We start from the raw sequence: 19,962 nt of genomic DNA on the forward strand, positions 1-19,962 counted from the left end.
GCGTGTTTCAGATTACGATCGATTTGCTCAATTCGTTCTTCCAGTTCGCGTATACAAGCGTCTCCTTCGTTAATGACTAGCTCGATTTCGTCGGCCCATTCTTGTACCGCTTCGTCGTCTTCGCCATTCGTGAACTTTTGTTCCTCAATGGAATCGTTCAACTTCACTACCGTGGTCACTAGGGCTTCAACGGAAACTTTGTGCCTCTCAAAGGCCGTTCGGTCGTCTTTCTTTAAGAAATCTCCTCTCTTCTTCAAGCGAAAATTCAACGTCTTCAATTTGCCCTCAAGTTCGGCAATCTGTTTCTCCATGATTTCCAACGCTGTCCTGGCGGGGTCACCACTCTGTCGAAAACGTGCAAAAGCTAGCGTACTCACGATTTATTTTCTTGGTTCTATTTTGCCATTACACACCAATTAACTCCCTCTCACAACTCTCACGAAAGCACACACCACGTCTCATTGTAAGCAGGTGGAACAGCACCCTATATGGGGCGATAAAACACGTTCTGCCTACATGCGGTTTGGTTACGTAATAGATTAGTAAATGTAACGTACAGTTTCCAACAGAGTCACCTTTGATTTGGAAATTGAAAATTCCGAGGCCACCTTTGTTGAAAGGCTGGTGGCAAGACATTCTACTTACTGTCTCAATGCGAGAGCCCCAAATAAAAGCCCAAATTAGCGAATTTACTTTTAGAAATAACCCATTGAGGGACACACAGGACGGAAGACAGCTAGAGAAGTTTGCTAATTCCTAAGATATTGACCATAAGGGATTTTCCGACGAGCGAAAGGGAACGAGATTTGCAGAGATTAAGATGTTTTTCCAACTTCTCAAGTTTTGGTTGCCAATTATCCACTTCAGTATCATTGCCGAAAACAACACCTAAGATTTTCATTTTGGTTAGCCACCTGAGGCCATATGGTTGGTCATTCCATGTACGCCATGCATATATCCCAACTTTATATCTTATTCCGCGTGCACCGGGTAAGAGAAAGCCTTCTATGGCAGGATTGTTCCGGACTTTGCAGGCAAAAGTTTCATGCAACGCATAAAATATACAACAAGGGTCGGATAAGGAGTCTCCCTGTCTCACACCACGAGACAAAGGTATCGCCTCGGTTAACCATTCATTAATAATGATTTGCATGTTAGCACCATCATATAGTGTGCTAAGATAACCCAGTGGCAGAAAGATGAACCGGTACGAAAACGGTTTAAGAGATTCATTAAAAGGTTGCGATTAACTCGATCGAGGACTTTCTCTTGATCGAGGCTGAGTAGAATGCCAGTTTCATTAGTTCGCTCAATATAGTCTAAAGTATCCCGCAATAGGTGTAAGTTTGACGTAATTTTCCGACCAGGCGCAGAGCAGGTTTGATCAGGATCAACGATATGCTGTAAAACCTGAGAGAGACGGAGAGAAAGAGACTTGGAGCATACCTTATAATCGACATTTAATAAAGAAATTGGTCTTCAATTTTTAAGATCTTTGCGATCCCCTTTCTTGAAAATGACTCGAGTGTTACTAGTTTTCGTAGACTCGCACATCTCTCCAGCTTGGGAGCATGCATTAAAAACTTGGCACAGATATGGACCCAGACGGTCCCAGGACTTCGAGGAAAATTCGACCGAAAGGAAATCAGGGCCGAGAGCTTTGTTTGCGATCATTTTATTAAGAGCGACAGTAATTTCCTCGAGCGTAAAGTCACCTTCACAAGAGTATGCTTGATCGGACGTGAGTTGACGAGACAAAGAAGATAAAGGATCGGTTTACATTGCGGCATCTACCGGCTCTTCAGAAAAGAATCGAGAGAAAAAATCCACGTGCGCTTTCGCAATTTCTCTTGAGAGAAGACCTCATTGCCGTCTAAATGGTACACGTGCACTGAAGAGATGTGCGATCTTTGCGCTTTACTTCTCTGTAAATTAAAGAAAAACCGGTTGGTGCGTTCACCCTCTTCTAACCATTTAGCACGACGACGAATCATAATTCCTTCTGCTTTTTTGATACGGAGAGCTTTCAGGCGACTTTCTGTATTGGATATAGAATTGGAGACGGTTGTGTCACCATCAACTAGAAGTCGAATTAATTCATTGGTTAACTTAATGAGACAATCATTTCTTGTTATATATCTTTTGTTTCCTCTTCAAAATCCTTATTCCTGGCCTTCCATTCTTTAATTTTATCTCTCATAGACTCCATTTCTTCATGAAATTCTCTGACTGATTTCACTTGCCCCTCGCACACGTGAACGAAATTTTTTAAATTTTTAATCCAAGTCCTTTCTAGCTCTACCTTTGGTTTTCTTATACAGTTGAACAACTGTACCGGCAAGCTTAGACAAATGAACGCCGATTTCATTGCTTATCGATTCATCATCTGTAAAAGCAAAAAGGCCACAGGGAATACAATGTTCCAGCAGATCCACGTAATCGATTTTGTGTGCATTTTCAGTTAAGCCGGCTTCACTTCCGGTAGAAAATTTTGACTGGAAGTCCCTTCAGCAAGCGAAGATGCGACGATTTTGTGCCACTCTTTTAACAGTGGAAAGGGTATATTCACGGGAAAAATAATCTCATTCACATGAGCTTTCGCTGCGTAACGAATTTCTGGCTGGTTAACCACGATTTGGCGTTTAAAACTCAAAGAGCATTTACTGAATTCGTGCGACATTTTGGCTTGCAAAATAGTGATGTAATTTATTCCTCTAACTGCTTGAAGTGCATATGACACGAAATTTTTTTCTCTTGTTTCTCTTAGTTGGATATCTATAGAAAACGTTTCGAAGCTTTAAAAGAGCTGGAAAAATGTAGAAAGCATTTTTTTTCCTTTCAAAATACGCGCAATTTGCCTACATTGTGTACCTTTACCGCGAAGGTACACAATGTGGTGGTTACAAAGCATAGAATGAAGATCCTTGTGATGCAAAATGCTGGACTTTGCGTGGTCAAAACGATGAATTTACGGGTCCAAAACATGGCTCATGGCTACCTTCCTCTGGCCCTGAAATCGCGCTTTGTGAAGCATCGTCTTCGAAAGTATTTTCCCTGATTGCATCGTCTTTTGGAACCGGTTTAATGACAAGGAAACCCTTTAATTTTAGGCTTAAAGTGAAGTTTCTGGTGTAAACAAAGCAAGCGGATTTTTGGAAGGATACCAAAACCCTCCTGAAACCAGTTGATATTTTCAAGAAAATGGGAACTCGGCAAGATAATAGAGAAGACATTTGGCGGATTTCAAGTATTTTTGCGCTGAGAAAGATAGCACTTGGGAACCGGTTTAACCACTACGAAAATATTAACAACGTGATTTCATCAGGTTGTACGAGATGTTAACTTTGTTTTAAGATTTCTGAATCCTGGTCTGAAGCTTCCAAAGGGATGTAATAACGAAGAATAAATCAAGGTTACTCAAAATCTCACTGTTTGCTTTGTAACGGCTTGCATTACGCGTTTGTATTCCAAGACTGTATTGGGCATCAATGCGCCTGCTCGGCGGCCATACTGTTTCGGATTTCTGGCCATTTCAACTCACTTGTTAGCCAATTTAAGATTTCCATTTCTATGTAAATTCTGATGCTCACTTCACACCACTGATTAGTGAGCTATATATGAGTGGCCCTCTCATAAACAATTTATTCAATTGAAATTTTTGTTTGTTTGTTTTTTTCAGATATAAGGAAAATGAACAATACATCTATATACATCTATGCCAAATATGTCATATACATCTATGCCAAATATGTCTATGCCAATACATCTATGCCAAAAATACAGATTGATCATTTTAGGAGGTGGTCTGACAATGCATCATATCTGCAACGCCAATCTAATGGTGAGTTACCTTCAGCAGTTTTTCTTCTTTTCCCTGAAGTTTCTTCTTGTCTGCATTTCTTGTCTTCTTGTCTGCATTTCTTGTCTTCTTGTCTGCATTTCTTGTCTTCTTGTCTGCATTTCTTTTCTTTTTGTCTGTGTTTCTTGTCATCTTGTCTGTATTTCTTGTACTTGCCTGGCCTAAGTAAAGATGAAGTCATCATCGACAGTAGTGACTGTTTGATTTGCTCACTTTTTTATCATTATTATTATTATTTATCGAAGTAGTGAAAAGAAAAAAAGTGGGGCGTGGTCCACGTTCTTTAATTTAGGCGGTTCGTAACGTCATTTTGCAGAGGACAGAAAAATACCTCCAAACACTAGTGTACTACAGATTGTAAACTTTGATTTGAAATCCTTGTTTTGATAGTAGATTCCCAGATTTTATAAATTGCTAAACGGTATTTAATAGGTAACTACTACAAGAAATAAATTGCGTGATCAGCTACCTTTCAAATTTGGCCATATTACTTGGATAGAATAACACTTCTTTGCTTTCATAGGCTTTACTGTGCGCCAACCGGTTGGAAAACGATTTATCGGTTGAATATCGATATCCACCTTCCAACAACGGAGTCCTAATTTACTCAGTTTAGAGAGATCCACAGTTGAAAAATAAGCCTCCTCTTGCCTTCAATAGTAAAGCTATTTTCATTCCAAGGGGGTAGGGTGAAGTCTGCTCACAAAATAGTCTCGTACTGATGTGCTTGACCATTACATTTACCTCCCACCCACCCCACCCCCAGCATTTTGTGAGGTTTCCATTTTCGTTTCGACGCGCGAGTACCCAAAACATACCTCCGTAGATACCTTTAATTAAAATAATTTTTTAGGGATTTGTTATAAACTCGTAAAGAGAGTTGTTTGATTCTTATTTCGGCTTTTTAATGACGAAAAGTGTTATTAACTTTTCACAAGGCTGGGACGAAAGAGAAAATCAGAATTCATGCGACGATTCGAACCAACGACCTTCAAATCGCGCATAGTTATGTTCTATCACTAGGTCTCGTTACTTAGCTAAGCCTGTACAAGGTTCAAATATATTGAGTTTCCAGCATGCTGTTAGAATCAGCAAGAGATGTTAGATGTTGTTTGACAAGATTATTTCATGGTTTTGTTTCATTGTACAGCGTAATGGTGCCGACTTCTCTGTGTTTGTAAACACAGGCCAAGAGTTTGACGGAAGTGACTCAGGTGCCAGGCCTGATGAAGCTGTTTCCTGGGGAAAAATTTAAATGAAGGCTTCGCCTGTAAAGGTAAAAAACAACTTCTCAATATCTCATGAAAAAAATTGTTGACAGGAATGAAGGTAGCAACTCTGTGGCAGAGTTCGGAAACGACCAACGGAAACGGAAAATACTTTTTTTAGCCACTCGCTTGCTTACAAATTTCCATGACCAAGGCGTCCTATTCAAATTACAAATGATGTGCAGTAACGTTTTATTTTCCTTTTTGTCAAACTCATTGCATCAACCACTATCAGACTAAATGCTAAAAAAAAAAAAAAAAAATTAATGGATGAATAAAACCATTTCCACCGAGTGTCAGGGTGTTTTACTTGAATAACTAGTTATGAAAGTTCTAAAACTGGCGCACTTACGAAAGTAACCTGGTAGAGTCTTAAACCACTATGGGGAAGTCAAGGATTATGTTTGTACGCGATTGTTTTAGGGGTGACTTGCAGTTAAAATGGAATACAGGTGGAAGAGTGAATGAGCTATTTCTTATTCCATTGCTAATATAAATGTTAATTATTTCCTTCTAGGTTTACTCAGACGCTGCCCTCGTTTATCCGCTTTTGGTGGCGGAGACCTTTTCCCAGAATTTTGAAATGGATACTTAGGATTGAAAGAGTGTAAGGGAAATGGTGAAGAAAATTAAAACATCGTTAATGGAGACAAATTTTAAAGCTTCGAGTAGGCTTTGAGCTGAATGAAAAGATGGCGCGCGTAGTAGTTTGCATAAACAAAGGTTCCAATATTCGTAGGTAGTGGAAAATAAAATATAATACAATGTCTAGACAACTGCTGACACTTGAATTCCTGCCGGAACGTCAAAATATTGGTGCAATTAACGATTAAGAATCCCAAGGAGTATTAAAAGAAGAAACTGAATTGGAATTTCCTCTTAATTGCGCAATTTTAGCTCACGAGGAAACTTTTAGATAAAATGACAACACTTACTGTCGAATCCATTTTCCTACAAATCCGAAATGCGAAATAGGACTTCTCGGGGAATTTGTGCCACGGAAGACGCGGTGAACGTTTTATGTAAAGTCGCAACACAACGAAACCTCGATCGCGGAACTTGACTTTCGTGTACAGTTTTGCAATTGCTGGGAATATTTTTTAAACGTTTTAAAAGCGACTAAATCAATGCTCCGGATCATCCGATGCGAAGGTTCAGTCGCAACTCGCTTTCAATTTTTTCCCTCAGTTTTCCAAATAACGACTCCTCTTGTACACTTATCATCAAGAAATGATGGTGTTTTTTTAAGCTTTGTTCATTGAGAAGCAAACCGTATTTGGAAGGGTCGAAATATTTCAATTCTGTATCTTATCGATTTGAAAAGACTGAAAAAAACTCAGTGCCGGGGAGGAAAAAACATTAGCCATTACCGCGCAACTCTCGGTTTCAATTGTTATGATATTGATTGCTTTCTGATTCTATAACTTGAGGAGGAGGTTGTTAAACAGCGACATCTTGGGATCTCGTATTTGCTTTCGGAATGCTGAAGGAAAATAACCTTAAAAGCTCATTCAGTAGGGAAGAGTTTTAAGCTACTGAAAATATTCATGACAGAATTTCAATGCTGTTTTCATTTTCCACAGAGTTATTCAGAGGTTATAGCTGTTCTCGTGTGATTATGTGTCTCCACTTTCTGTGTTCAGTACTTTAAGATCCGAGGCGATCGATGTCTCATCCTCTCTTTTTGGTAAATATGTGTACATCTGGCGGTTAAAAAAGGTGTTCCTGAACATTATGTCATAACTATTTTTCCTGATAATCACTGATCGAAAGATCAGCTTTCAGTACTTTGATAGCGAAAACAAACGAGCATTAATTAAGCGCTCAGCCTGTTTTTTTTTTTTCTTTTCACAAATGGTTTCTTTAAAATCAGTTTACTGAAGATGAGACAAGGAACTTCTTCTTATCGGAGGTATTACGTTTAACAAAACTTTTCAAGTTAGTAGGACGTGCTAATTAAAACACTTTACTGCATGAAAACGAACATGAAATAAATTGTCATCCTAAATTATAAGTTACGTAAAAACTCAGCTTTTTCGATTGGTTTATATCCTGACATCTTTAGAACTGATGCGTAATTGTATTTTCGAAACAATGTTTTATGCAGGTGACAATTGTCCGTTAGGTATTAATATTTCAGGTGAGCTTTGTAAGTCAACAGGCGGCTGTCACAATGAAAGATAAGTGGAAGCACGCAGCGAAACTATAGGAGGGAATGGCAGGTAGATACAAGATAGTTTATTTTAGCTTATTCAACCTTAGACAAACCTTGTAAGACTATTTCTGTCACATTTTTCCTACTTTTCCTCTCTTGAATTTCGGCCTTCAAAGTTTTTTTAACGAAGAGAAAATTCGGTCGTAAACTAAACCCGTGTCCAGCTTGTAAAGTGTATTTACTGGACGCTTGGGAATTAGTGCAGAATGGTGTTATTTTCCTTTAAGTTTTGATGTGGCGATCCTCCTGTAGTTTTACTAATCAATTTGAGACCCAAATGCGTACCAAATCACGCGGCACGTTTCTGGGAAGTTGTTAAGAGTTATTTCAGACTGTCGATGCAAAAGATGGAAAATTTGGTCGTTCGATGAATAGAAGCGTGTAATGTTTACGTAGTTGTATTTAAACCAAGTGCTTTCTCATTCTAGTGGCCGAAATCAGGCTTGCTCTTTTTCTCAGGTGAATTGCTTACTGAAAATTTCGCTAGAATAACGAAAGCCATCTACCACCGTAACCGCTTTGTTTGAATGGGTGAAACAGTGTGGGTAAAAGGCAGCAGGACTGTCGAAGTTAAAGTGCAATGCGTTTTACAAGTTTACAATCTGGATATGGTAAGCAGTATGTTCGCCAGTAGTTGAAGGAAATCACTCAGTAGCTCAATGAGAAATATTTAGAATCCTAAGTTGCATCTTTTTTTTTCGTTGGTATCGTTGTTTCTTAGTGTCGAGAGTTTTTGAAGTCCTTCGAAGACTTGGAAACTTCCATGTGGTCAAGCTGTATTGTCCATTATTCTAGTTTGTTGTTGAGGCGAAAACGATTGTCCCAAATTTTTCACCGTGTATGCTATTATAGCAAAGTCGATTAAAATTTTCCGTAAAAGTACTATTCTGCGCCTCGGGATTTTTTTTTAATTTGGTAAGGCTCGGTATATTTGAAACGTACTCGAAGAACCCATTTCAGTGCTGCGATGTCCATTTCTCATTTCCAGTCATTCACAGGCAAAGAAATGAAAGACAATGACGTGAAATATTATCGTTCTTTTCGTTATCAAGAAATATACGTGTAGTGAATTATTTACTTCCAGGTAAGCTCTTTTTCGACATGATACGATATCTTTCATATACTGCGCGACGAATCGAGATACTAGAGACCATAAGCAGTCGGAACGGTAAAGCCAAGGAAAGTATCGATTAAAAACTGAATTTCTACTTCTTATGTGTTTACCGTCTCTTTCGGTGCTACGCCTCAACTTCAGCACAACGTATATAAGCAGCATTGAGTTCGAAATGGAAATTAAAATAATTTGCCGTCGAGGTTTCCATTCGCACACGACGCAAATTTTGGCGATTTCATGTTGCTATTTTGCGAAGGGCGAATAAGAAATGTACAAAGTTTTAAAACGCACGTGCTGGGCTATTGCTTGCCCATTAGATCTATGGCTTTGCCACCTTGTTGCTGCGGTTTGCTTAAGGTCCATACCGTCGCCACGAAGGCGTTTGGCAAGAAGAAGGAATTGAAATTTTAATTAGGCACCAGCTGACTGTACGCAGAATATCAGCAGCGTTGGGAAACATTATATGATATTTTCGTACAAAAAAACAATTAGTTGCAAATGCAGATAATTCAACAATTTCGTAAGGCTTTCATCTACCTGGAACAGTCACCTTGAATTTTATATTACAAACAGATTCGATTGTGGGGAGAAATTCGTTCCATTTCATGGGTTCGAATCCCGTACAGGCCTGAATTTTTATTTCAGGTCTTAATTCTACTATTGCTTAAATAGTGCTCCTCACTGTGAATATCGTTCTCATATGCATTTCTTTAACCGCAGTTCAAATATATGATTTTCATATATTAAATTCATTCCAAGTCGTTACTTTATCGAGGCCGCGAAACGCGCATAAAGAAATCACGGATTTGAAGCTCAACAAAGCTGCTTATTAAATTTGTGAGTCAGACGTTTTCTCTTTCATGGTTCAGTTACATTACAATTTGCGGAAGGACATAAAAATTATTGAAGTGCCTACCAAACGTTCATTTTGCACTAAATTATCACATGGTAGGTTAAATTTATAGGCAATATTACATTAGTGAAAGATACCTATAGCCATAGGTAAATGCTATTGGGAAAGCTAAATTAAAGATTACTCAGATTCACCTACAAATATTTCTCTTGCAACATCCTCTGGTTAAAACAAAAAATTTCCGCGATTGATTAATGGAGCCATTTCCCGCAACATACAGTTTGGAGACCTCCGAGGCTCCCTACGTATATGATTTAAACAATTCATCGCACCTTAATAAACCTTTTTGGTTTGGAAGTTGACCAAGAAACATGGGCACGATTGTTGAGAGCGTGAATGTGTCGCGGCTGAGCCGCCATTAAGACCTCTAGTATCCTCAAATATTCCACTTCAAAGACCTTGGACCCTCTTAAAGTTGTAAGGGGACAAGATGTTTAAAATTATTCAAGAATCTTTTATTGAAATAAATGAAGGGTCTTAACTTATATTTAACGATTGTTAAAAATAATTCCCATTTTCAAAACAAAAAATACAAATTCGTCCGTGGAAAAATCAAGAGGAAAGAAGAGAATGGCAGTTTTAATTGATATTGAAAAACAGATTAAGTTACTGAGTTAAACGAGTTTCTAAGACATGAATGACTAGTGTTTATATCTATCCTCGTCGATAGTATTATTGTACATCTGTCAATAGAAGGAATACGTATTTCCTTTGTCAAAAATGGCTGTTATCTGGCGAGGGAAATACATATATCTTATTAGACATTTTGTTATGTAGTATTTGTTTTGCTGTGTATACTACACAACAAAACGTCTAATAAGTTATTTATTATCTAACTTGCCAAACTGTTATTTCAGTGTTGGCGAATTTCGCGGATATTAGGAACCTTAAGCAACCACGACGGCGACGGCAACGAGGATGTAGAAAACCGAGAGATCTAATTGGTAGAACAATAGCTCAGCACGTGCATTTTGAAACTTTGTACATTTCTTAGCCATCCTATGCAAAACAACAACGTGAAATGGCCAAAATTTGCGTCGTCTGCGAACCGAAACCGCGACGGCAAATATTTTAATTTCTATTTAGAACTCAATGCTACTTTTATACGTCATACTGAAGTTGAGCTGTGGCGCCGTATGAGACAATAAGCTCATGCAACTATTTTTGAAATTCTAACTAAGAGTAGAAATTCATTTTTTAATCGAAGTCTTCCTTGGCGTTGCCGGCCTGACTGCTTAAGGTCCCTATTTATTTACGGGAAGTGCGTGACAGAAGTATGCGAAGCGGAACGGAATTGGCGCATTGTCGTGTTACTGTTTCTTTTTTCTTCAATAAATGGATGTTACTAAAACTGGTAACGGGGAACGGGGAACGGAGAACGCGGAACGGCGAACGGGGACGGGTGTACAGCGGTAATCCACCTGAGAATTCCAAATTCCGGAGTAAACGATGTTTACAAACACTGATTTTATCGCTAGGTCGCCGCTTGCAGCGAAATTAGACGACCCGCTTTTATTCAACTATTGCCCAGGCGAGGCCACGAAGCCTAGTATTCCGAGGCGAGAATTTGAAGTCAACGTTTCTGCAATGGCTGCCACCATTTGTTCTGACGTCTCTCTTTTTTTTTCCTTCCTGAAATCTGCATCTTTTTGCAGAGTTTGGGTATGTTGGTTGTTTGCATTGTACAACAGCATTTTTTGCAGATAAGTAGCAAGGAGGTAATATCTTACTTAGATTAACAGAATTGAGCTAGGAAATGTAATAACCAGCCTAGTTATTAAAATTACCACATGCAGATATCTACTTACCTTACCGCAAAATAACATCGGGAACATATCTTTGTATCGACCCATAAACTTCCATATAAACAATAGAGAAATCAAACATTGACATTACTTTCAATAACTTTTAATTTCACTGGAAAACATGAGTTATGTCTTCAAGAATGTAGGTGTATGAATTCACATTCATGCTAATGCTTACAGTAATATTTACACTGCATTGATCCTATTCAAGAGAAAGTGATTCCCATAATGGGCGTGAAAGTCATTCAGCTGTTTGCTTTACAACATTATTGATATTGCTAGGTTGTAACGGTGAAGATATTGGAGGTAAACTTCACTACCTTGCAGTACAATTACTCCATGAATATAAGAATAAATGCTGCGAGCTTGTAGTTCTGAGTTGATTGCTCAAATGTTGTGCATGAATTGTAAGATACTCACCTCTCCGAGGAACTGATTTCTATGCAACCTGCAATGTGTGCCAGACAAAAACTAAATTTATGAGGCACTCAACATTTCAAAGTAAAATCCTTCAATAAAACCTACACTTACCGTCTATGCTTTTTGCTCCGACGATCGCGTTGAAAAGCGTGCTCAAAACTAGTTGCCAGACCCTTTTAGTTCTCTTTACTCCGCCATTTTGAGCTCTCAGGCGGGTTACCGCTGTACACCCGTTCCCCGTTCCCCGTTCCCCGTTCTCCGTTCTTCATTCTCCGTTCCCCGTTCTCCGTTCCCCGTTCTCCGTTCCCCGTTCTCCGTTCTCCATTCCCCGTTCCCCGTTCTCCGTTCCCCGTTCCCCGTTCTCCGTTCCCCGTTCCTCGTTCCTCGTTCTCCGTTCCCCGTTCCTCGTTCTCCTTTCCCCGTTCCTCGTTCTCCGTTTCCCGTTCCCCGTTTCCCGTTCCCCGTTCCTCGTTCGCCGTTCTCCGTTCCCTGTTCATCGTTATCAATTTTAGTAACATCCTCAATAAATGAAGAAATTTCCAGGTTGTCTAGCTGATTTTCTTCGTTCGATTCATCTAATAAACTTGGATCTATATTTTCCAGCCATTCTGACTTCGTCGTCAGAAATATGACTGAAATTGTCCGCCATTTTTTTTTTTTGTAACTACAATTCAATTCTTCGCTAGTGCGATGCGAGAAAACCTGTTTAACCGGTACTCTACAGTACAAATACCGTGTGATATTTGTACTCGTCTATGGCGTTATTTGTAGTCTACGAAGTGTAGTTGGATAATAAATTATCTGTAATTATGGTATTCAAAGATGACTCTCAGAAGAATAGCTGGATATTAAAATCGAAAGCAGAAATAATTTTTTTTTCCATTTCAAACGCTCTAATAATTGATACTAGTTTTCTAACTGGAACTTTGCAACAATGGTAAACACCAATTAAACAAAATGTCCAAAAATCGGCTCCTTTGTGATATCAAATATTTAAAGCAACCACAATTAACGGAAATTGTTAGTTAAAAGTCGGCAGAAAGTTTAGTCACTGCTCCATAAATAATCGCGTGTTAATTATTGTCGACATAATTGTTAAATATTCATCAATATTCAAACTTTAAAACAGCCTCTTTGTTCAGTGATAGCTAATATGGTTCCTTTTACCTCATTAAACTTTGAAGTGACACGAAAGCTCACTTGTGGTAAAAATATTCCGATCTAACAGTGTAATTTAAACCTTTTAAGGTAACATTACAAACATCACAAACTCAACCGAGCAATCTCGTACGTGGATAGAACAGTATGAAGAAACAAAAGCTCTCTACATTTTCCGTTTGGCCCTCTTCTCCGTGATCATCTTGGCCAGTTTGATCGGGAACTCCATGGTTTGTTATGCTGTATGTACCATACCTTCCCGTAAGCCTCTGTCCTACCATCTCGTTGCTAACATGGCCTTCGCAGAGATTGTAAGCAGCGTTTGTTTGGCCGTCATGTTTGCTGCAAGAGAGGGATCAAATAAGAGGAATCGAAACTACTCCGCTCTTCAAGAGGCTGCCTGCCGTTTGAATCCGTTCCAAGTGACTGCTCTTCTCGTTGTGACCTACTCACTGGCTGCCATCGCTTTCTATCGTTACAGATTCATTGTAAACCCACTTACACGCACACCATCATCAGTAAAGAGAGTTACAATTCTGACCATATCTGGGCTGTGGCTACTGTCATTTGCAATCGCTTTCCCTTTTTTCATCGGTCTCAGGTTTCGGAGTGGTGAATGTGGGGAGCTGTCTTTCGTAAGCGATACGTACTTTGTAGCTATCAGATTCATCCTGAATTACGCTTTACCTTATGTGATAATGCTGGCATCTTACGGAGCAGTGGCTTGGAACTTGAGGAGGCGAATTGTGCAGATTAAAAAGAGAAATCGCGACTCATTGGTTGTTACATCCTCTTGTGTTGTGGAAACTGAACTCCAAGAGCTACGATACGGCACGAGAATGGAGGAACGAAGAAGTGTTCTGCTCGACCAGAATAACCGGAGAGACAGTAAACCCGAAAACACAGACCTGGAGAAAGATTTGCTTAAGATGATTTTTGTGCTCATTATTATTTTTGTTGTTTGTTATTTTCCGTATCAAGCCCATTATGTGTGGGAAAGGGTTTGTAAGATCAATGCGTATCAATTTCGACATCATAATCTCTTTATGGATTATAATTTTATTTTGATTTGCCTTCCCAGTGCATTACATCCTTTGTGTTATGGAACAATGAACAGTTTTTTTGCTAAGGCGTTCTCAAAGATCATTCTGTGTAGATCTTGAAAATACGATGATGAATATGTTCCTCAAGTCGAAAAATTCCTTGCTCAATTTGGAGCAAAATTCTTAGTTTTTTTTTTTTTACATTGTTGTTTAATCAAAGCGGTTTCCAGCTGCAAGTTTTGTCATCTTGAGTTGTTCCTCACCGTTTTACGCCGTTCATTTCTGCTGAGTTTATCTCAGAAGTGACTTGTTAAATAAGTCATTATTTCATACACGGGCTGATCATAAAGATAAATGTTTGTGCACAGCGTATTTGCGGCAACAACGATAGTGGACGATACTTTTGTGCAACCTTACAAAGGTGAGCCATATAACAAAAGAAAACTAGTGGAGTAAATTTTACTTAAATTGCATGATAAAATTTTTCCTTTTTGTTGCTAACAGCGAATTTGTAAATCATTTTTCCGTTTTATTGTTGTGGCATCCAATAAATTTAAAATTACAACGAGTCGGCGAAATTTGAAGACATGCCTAAGCAGATCTAAATATAGAGACTGCTGCTATTTAGAGCAGGCGCATTTAGCATGAAATTTGTAAAACGGACGAGATGTGAACATGTTCAACACGAATGGTTTTCATAGAACTTTTACAGAGAGCGTTCGAAAGAAATAAGCTTGGAAAAATATGATTATTCTGACTTGCAAGGCCAATGCGCCATTTATTATAAAGCTGAAGTTGTCAGTTGTTTTCACTGTTGGCTTATTGTTTGCGGTTTTTAGACATGTTGTTTATAAATGATAGGCACGTCACCCACTTGTCTCTGTTCACTGATCATGCGAACCCTGAGCAATTTTCGATTGAGTTTTAAAAACAATCCGGCACTGCGTTGGTTTTGCTTCAATGCGCTTTGTGCTGCTTCGAGAGAACTTGCTCCATCATCTTTAGGCAGACTTTAAAAATTGAAACCAATTATGGTTTCTTTCAATTCATTTTCCACTCTTTAAGTTGTTGACTACTTGTGATGTCAATGTTTTCACTGCTTAGCCATTGCTAACGGTTTAGTTTTGGTTTTAGGAAGTTCAAATGGAACAGCGCTCTAATTGAGAAGCCGTTGCAGAGATTGGTTCATGTCAGTCAATGGAAATCGCGTTCAATTCTGTAGCTTTGAACTTTTGATATCGAGCAGTTAAATTTAAACACTGGTTATGTGGTCAATCAAAAATCTAGAAACGATAGATTGGAAGTAATCTTTCAGTTGGCTATTTCCTCTGCTGCTTTACTTTGTCTAAGAATGACTTAATTTTTATGAAAGAGAACGACGAATGTCATGTAGAGGAACTGGAAATAAGAAAATCTAACTTTATGCCGGATTCAAGAAAAATAGAAATACTCAGTAGCAAAATAGAATACAAAATAAATTAATTGATCTGGGAAACGCTTATTCTTGTGGGTCTGCATAAGAAACATATTCTACCTGTAGGACTAGGCTGAAGTGCAAGAGATTATCAGTTTGTTATCTCTTGCTGAAGTGTGAAGAATTGTGTGATGTAATGTAATATTAGTAAACTTGTTATCATCTTGCGAGTTTTTTTCGCTTATTTCGAGTTAGAAATTCGGTAAACAGTGGTTATTGAAATAGTACTGTGATGGAAATATCGTATTTGGACTGTAAAGAATATTGTAGCGTTACTTAATATTCGCTGGCTGTAATGCAATGGCTCTTTGTTTTTCTTTTGTAAAGTTAAATTTGTATTGAATGAAAACATATTGTAGATTAAGAAGTGTTTGAATTTGGTTTTCACACGATATCATCATGAAATTATCAAACCTGGTGTCTATGTTGTCTTACTTAGTCTTCGGCTTCGGCAATAACTCAGACCTGGGCGATTTTGATAATTAATGATATCCTGCTTGACTTCATAAACCTCTTATAAAATAAATGCTTGACTGATGTTAATGTGTCTCTAACTCAAACTGGAGAACATCCAAGGGACATGTTTGTTTGTTCATAACATCGAAACAGCGAATATCCCACGGTAAGCTATTCATAAACATTTTTTCTGCGAGTTGCTAAATATTTATTTAATCACTTTCACCAGAGTGTGGTGAGGGTCGCACAACAGAGCGAGGCTCCAAATTAAGTGCGCCCTAGTCCCACCCATCCCACCCCATGGGAGGACATCCATCACACAGTAATCTCGTGTGTGGGAAATTAACGTCTCCTATCCCAACCCTGCAGGAGACGGAACCTCCATTTATTCGTCCCTATCCGAGAAGACTAGAATATCTAACCATTTCTTGATGTTATAGAAAGGTAGCAAATTCTTCTCAATTATTTTAAGACCCTGAGTGTTGGTCCGGCCGGGGCTCGAACCCTCGACCTCCCGCACAACAGTCCAGCGCTCTATCCATTGAGCTAACCGGGAGGCGGTTAAAGGAAACTAAACACAATAGCCTTCACTTGGAGCGAAAACATGCTCATATATATTTGTCCTTGGACATTATTTATTCCTGAGGCTCACATCGTCGTTTACATCAGGACATAATCTAATTGGGTAACCTGTGGTTAAATCTGGAAATCCAAGCAAATATTAGCAGTCAGAACCGTATTCGATCAGAAAACCAACAGAAAACATAGATAACGATGGCCAATTTGGTTATTATCCCTGCTTTCGTTTCAGACTCTCATATCTTTCCTGTTGCGATGGTGTTTCTCGGATAACACATTCCGTAAGGGAGCAATATATTCGAACACATTTTAGGGAGTAGTTGGTATTTGTTTTTCTTCACATATTCCAACACATTTAAGGGAGCAGTAGGTATCTGTTTTTCTTCAAATATTCGAACACATTTAAGTTTTCAGAAAGTTCTAGAATTAAATTAAGCTTCGTTGTGGACTTGACAGGATAATTCAGTTATGTATTCATGTAGGTCAACAGTTTAATGCCGAAGACGAGACAGGTGGCAAACTGATACCCATGTAGATGTAACACACTCAAGAGTTTTTCACGCAAGGCGAACCGTATTTGCATCACGAACAATTTTTTGTTTCCCGGCCGACTGCAAGAATTTTTAGATATGACCTTCAGTCAAGCCTGTGTTTAGCGGCATCACCCTAGGTATATTAAGCTGTCGCTTGTCAAAGTCCTCAAGTTTTTCCCCAAGTATGGTAATTTCCGCTTCCATACGGTTTGTTTGTATCGTTTCCCACCTGCATTAAACGGTCACTTATAACGAAAACTCTAAGAGGGATCTAAGAATAATCCTTCGCGTCAAATTTTTCCATGTTTATCTCCCGAATTAATGTTAGGGCCTGGCTAAACTAGGAAACTTTGTTGCGGAAACATTGTTGCGGAGGCAAATGTTTCCCAGTTTAGACGAGAGGGAAACACATGTCGCGGAAACAAATTTTGCTCCTCGGAAACAAAAATTGTTTTTTCCTGCAGACAAAAACATTTTTTGTCTCCTGGACACAAATTTTGCGTTGGAATCATATGCTTCCCAGTTTGGCCACGATGAAAACAATGTTGATTAATTTCCAGTGCCTCTCGCACATTGAAAAATGTTTCATAGCAACGGCGAGCAGACAACAATTAAAATGGCTTACTGCGAAGAAATTCAAGCAGGTCACGCTCAAAGAAAGGGAAAGGGAAGGGAAAGGAATTGGAAAGATGAAGAAATTGAAATGCTAGTCACGCTGTATGAGGAAAGGCCTTGTCTCTGGAACGTGGGTCGTAAGGACTACATGAACAGTGACAGTAAGGAGGTGGCGTATTCGCAAATCGGTCTGCTGATGTCAAAAAAATATGATATTAGCCGGGAGGATTATAAGAGCAACTGGAAAATTATCAGGTCACAATTTATGAGGGAACAGGCCCTGGAAAGAAAAAAGAAGTCCGGTCAACAAACAAGCGTTGCGTACCACTCCTCTTAGAAGTGGTAGAAGATGCTGAAGCTCCTTATTTTTGTGCAGAACGCCAGAAAGGGCTTTGACACAATGAAAATGTGAACATCCTTTGATCCCCAGACTTCCTCGAAGTCAGTTTATTCATACACGCATGCGTAGCTCATTTGTTTTCCTAAACAGTGTTTCCTCGTTTAGCCACTAGGGCAGCAAAATATTTTGTTTGTTTCCCGCTAATTTAGCCACCCCGGGAAACACAACAGGAAACAATGTTTCCGCAACAAAGTTTCCTAGTTTAGCCAGGCCCTTAGCACTTTGAGTTCAAGTGTCCTATGAATGCATTGGAGATGATCTTGAATCAGAATGGCGCCGATTAGTTTTTATCGCGTTTTACCCCAACTGGTAGTTGTGCAACCCGTATTTAGTTGTTAACTACGTCATTCCCCGTTGAAAATCGGTCATTAAGGCTCAACAGTATATCTTTTTGACGAGAATTAGTTTCGCATTTGATCGAGACGGATTAAGATGACAAAAACAGTTGAATATTTATGGTAAATGTTATAGCTTTGATCATCCTAACTTTTTTTTTCTAATTTCCTTGTGTATGGAGTCGAAAATTCTATGATGAACTGGCTAAGCCGCGGAAAAGTTGTCAGCTAGAGCTGTCAAGAGCTAAACCATCCTTTCAAATCACGACTGAAACTCTACACTTACATGAAGTTACTACTTCCGCAACTGTACTTACGCCTACTTCTAGTTACTACTCCGCTACTGAACTTGTCAGCATGTACACTCTTTAAGCCTCTGGAAAACATATTGAACTGGAAAAGTTGTGAGTAAGAGCTGTCGAGTGAAAAATCAACCTTTCAAAATCCTATTCGTAATGACGGGCGAGAAGCTAAGTACACACTGAGTAACAACTTCCTCTGCTACACTAGTGAATGTGTACAACTTCCGTAAAGGAAGTTGTCAAGACTGGAAACTCATGGATTACTTTTATTTCTCTAGGTACATTAAGTTACAAAGATAAGAGGCCTTATCTTTTGTAGGAAGGACCTCCAGTTCTCTACTGAAATATTCAGTTTATCGGGCTTGGGAGATCATTTTCTGATAAACAAGTAGAAAGTTCTTGCGCCATCTTTACGAGATATCGTGAGTGTTGGTTTGGAAGACTGAGAGTTTACAATAATCGCAGACAAAATAGGATTGGTGTGATGAAATGATGAAATTCAAATCTGGATTTTTGTAAGTGTGGTTTAAAACAACTCCCAAGCCAAGAAACTAATTTTGATTTCTTTCGATGTAAAAGACAGGAATTTGACTGATGACATTGATCTACCCTTGCAAATAACCCTAAGGCATTAAAATTGTGCCGTTCACTTTTGATCAAATATGCAACGGTACTTCTTAGGATACACGTGCAGTAACAAAAAAACATGTTAGCTTTGGGGAGCTTTGTGAGTGACGTGAAGAAAGGCCGAAGTGCTTCTCTGTTTTTTGAATAGGTTGACGGCTGGTGCTCTCAGCAAATTGTCACATGTGTGTTTAAAAAGCAGATGCATATGTTCCGCTTTGAGTTTTCTCTACAGAGTAAACCTCTATTTAGTTTTAAAAAATCAATATGCCGATTGAAAGGAAATTTTTATGTCGCAACCTATCCGAAGTGAATTTTGCTTAAAGCTCTAGATGCGTCGTAATCGATATTTCGCGTGAGTTTTTCTCCCCAAAAACACTAAATGAAAAGGCTGCACCGCGCAGATTTTAGTTATAATTGAATGGCAGATAGCTCAGAATTGAGCTTTATCCCTGTCTATCGGTTGGATATCTTTAATAATTTACCACGATGACTTCTTCTGACAATGTTTACAGGGTTATTTATACCCCACGAATGTACTTCGGGAATCACTGGGAGTTGCGATGTTTGTGTGATTTAAAACTGTTGCATTGATTTTGGCCCTGTACCAGCTGAGTTTGTAATATCCGCGCGTCATTCTCGGAGAGATCTTTGACAATAGCAGGTTTTATAATTTTTCATTGAATCGTTATTCATTTGTCACTAGTCTGAAAATTTGGCATGATTTGTGTTATTCAATACTCAAGAAAGAAGTCGTCGGGGAAAATATTTAAAAAGTCTTACTCGTAGTGATGATCATCAACAAATGTATATCGAGGTACAAGATACAAGATACGAGGACAGCAATAA

The 19,962-nt window shown here is 38.8% G+C and overlaps 1 protein-coding gene and 1 long non-coding RNA gene across 4 annotated transcripts; both read left to right on the forward strand.

Annotated features, from left to right (window-relative positions):
* Positions 1–3,772: 3,772 nt before the first annotated feature.
* LOC148733935 (uncharacterized) lies at positions 3,773–6,055 on the forward strand. Its single transcript, XR_016000782.1, has 3 exons — positions 3,773–3,841; positions 5,010–5,135; positions 5,645–6,055. It is a non-coding gene; the product is annotated as an uncharacterized LOC148733935 (long non-coding RNA).
* A 1,137-nt stretch (positions 6,056–7,192) lies between these two features.
* LOC148733936 (cholecystokinin receptor type A-like) lies at positions 7,193–15,656 on the forward strand. 3 transcript variants are annotated; one of them, XM_088758679.1, is made up of 3 exons: positions 7,261–7,349; positions 7,802–7,953; positions 12,843–15,656. In XM_088758679.1, the coding sequence occupies exons 2-3, from the start codon at positions 7,923–7,925 to the stop codon at positions 13,913–13,915; spliced, it is 1,104 nt and encodes a 367-aa protein (XP_088614805.1). In that variant the 5' UTR covers positions 7,261–7,349; positions 7,802–7,922; the 3' UTR covers positions 13,916–15,656. The 3 variants fall into 3 exon arrangements, with proteins under 3 accessions (XP_088614806.1, XP_088614805.1, XP_088614803.1); XM_088758680.1 differs by lacking the exon at positions 7,802–7,953 and having other exon boundaries at positions 7,193–7,349; XM_088758677.1 differs by lacking the exon at positions 7,261–7,349 and having other exon boundaries at positions 7,523–7,953.
* Positions 15,657–19,962: the final 4,306 nt, after the last annotated feature.

Source organism: Stylophora pistillata, chromosome 4, assembly GCF_964205215.1.
Source record: "Stylophora pistillata chromosome 4, jaStyPist1.2, whole genome shotgun sequence".
Classification (NCBI taxonomy): domain Eukaryota; kingdom Metazoa; phylum Cnidaria; class Anthozoa; order Scleractinia; family Pocilloporidae; genus Stylophora; species Stylophora pistillata.

Excerpts from the sequence above, each read along its gene's own strand:
- LOC148733936 (XM_088758679.1), top strand. The coding sequence starts at position 7,923 with ATGCGTTTTACAAGTTTACAATCTGGATATG. Across the intron at positions 7,954-12,842 it reads AAGTTTACAATCTGGATATG|GTAACATTACAAACATCACA; the intron begins GTAAGCAGTATG and ends AAACCTTTTAAG.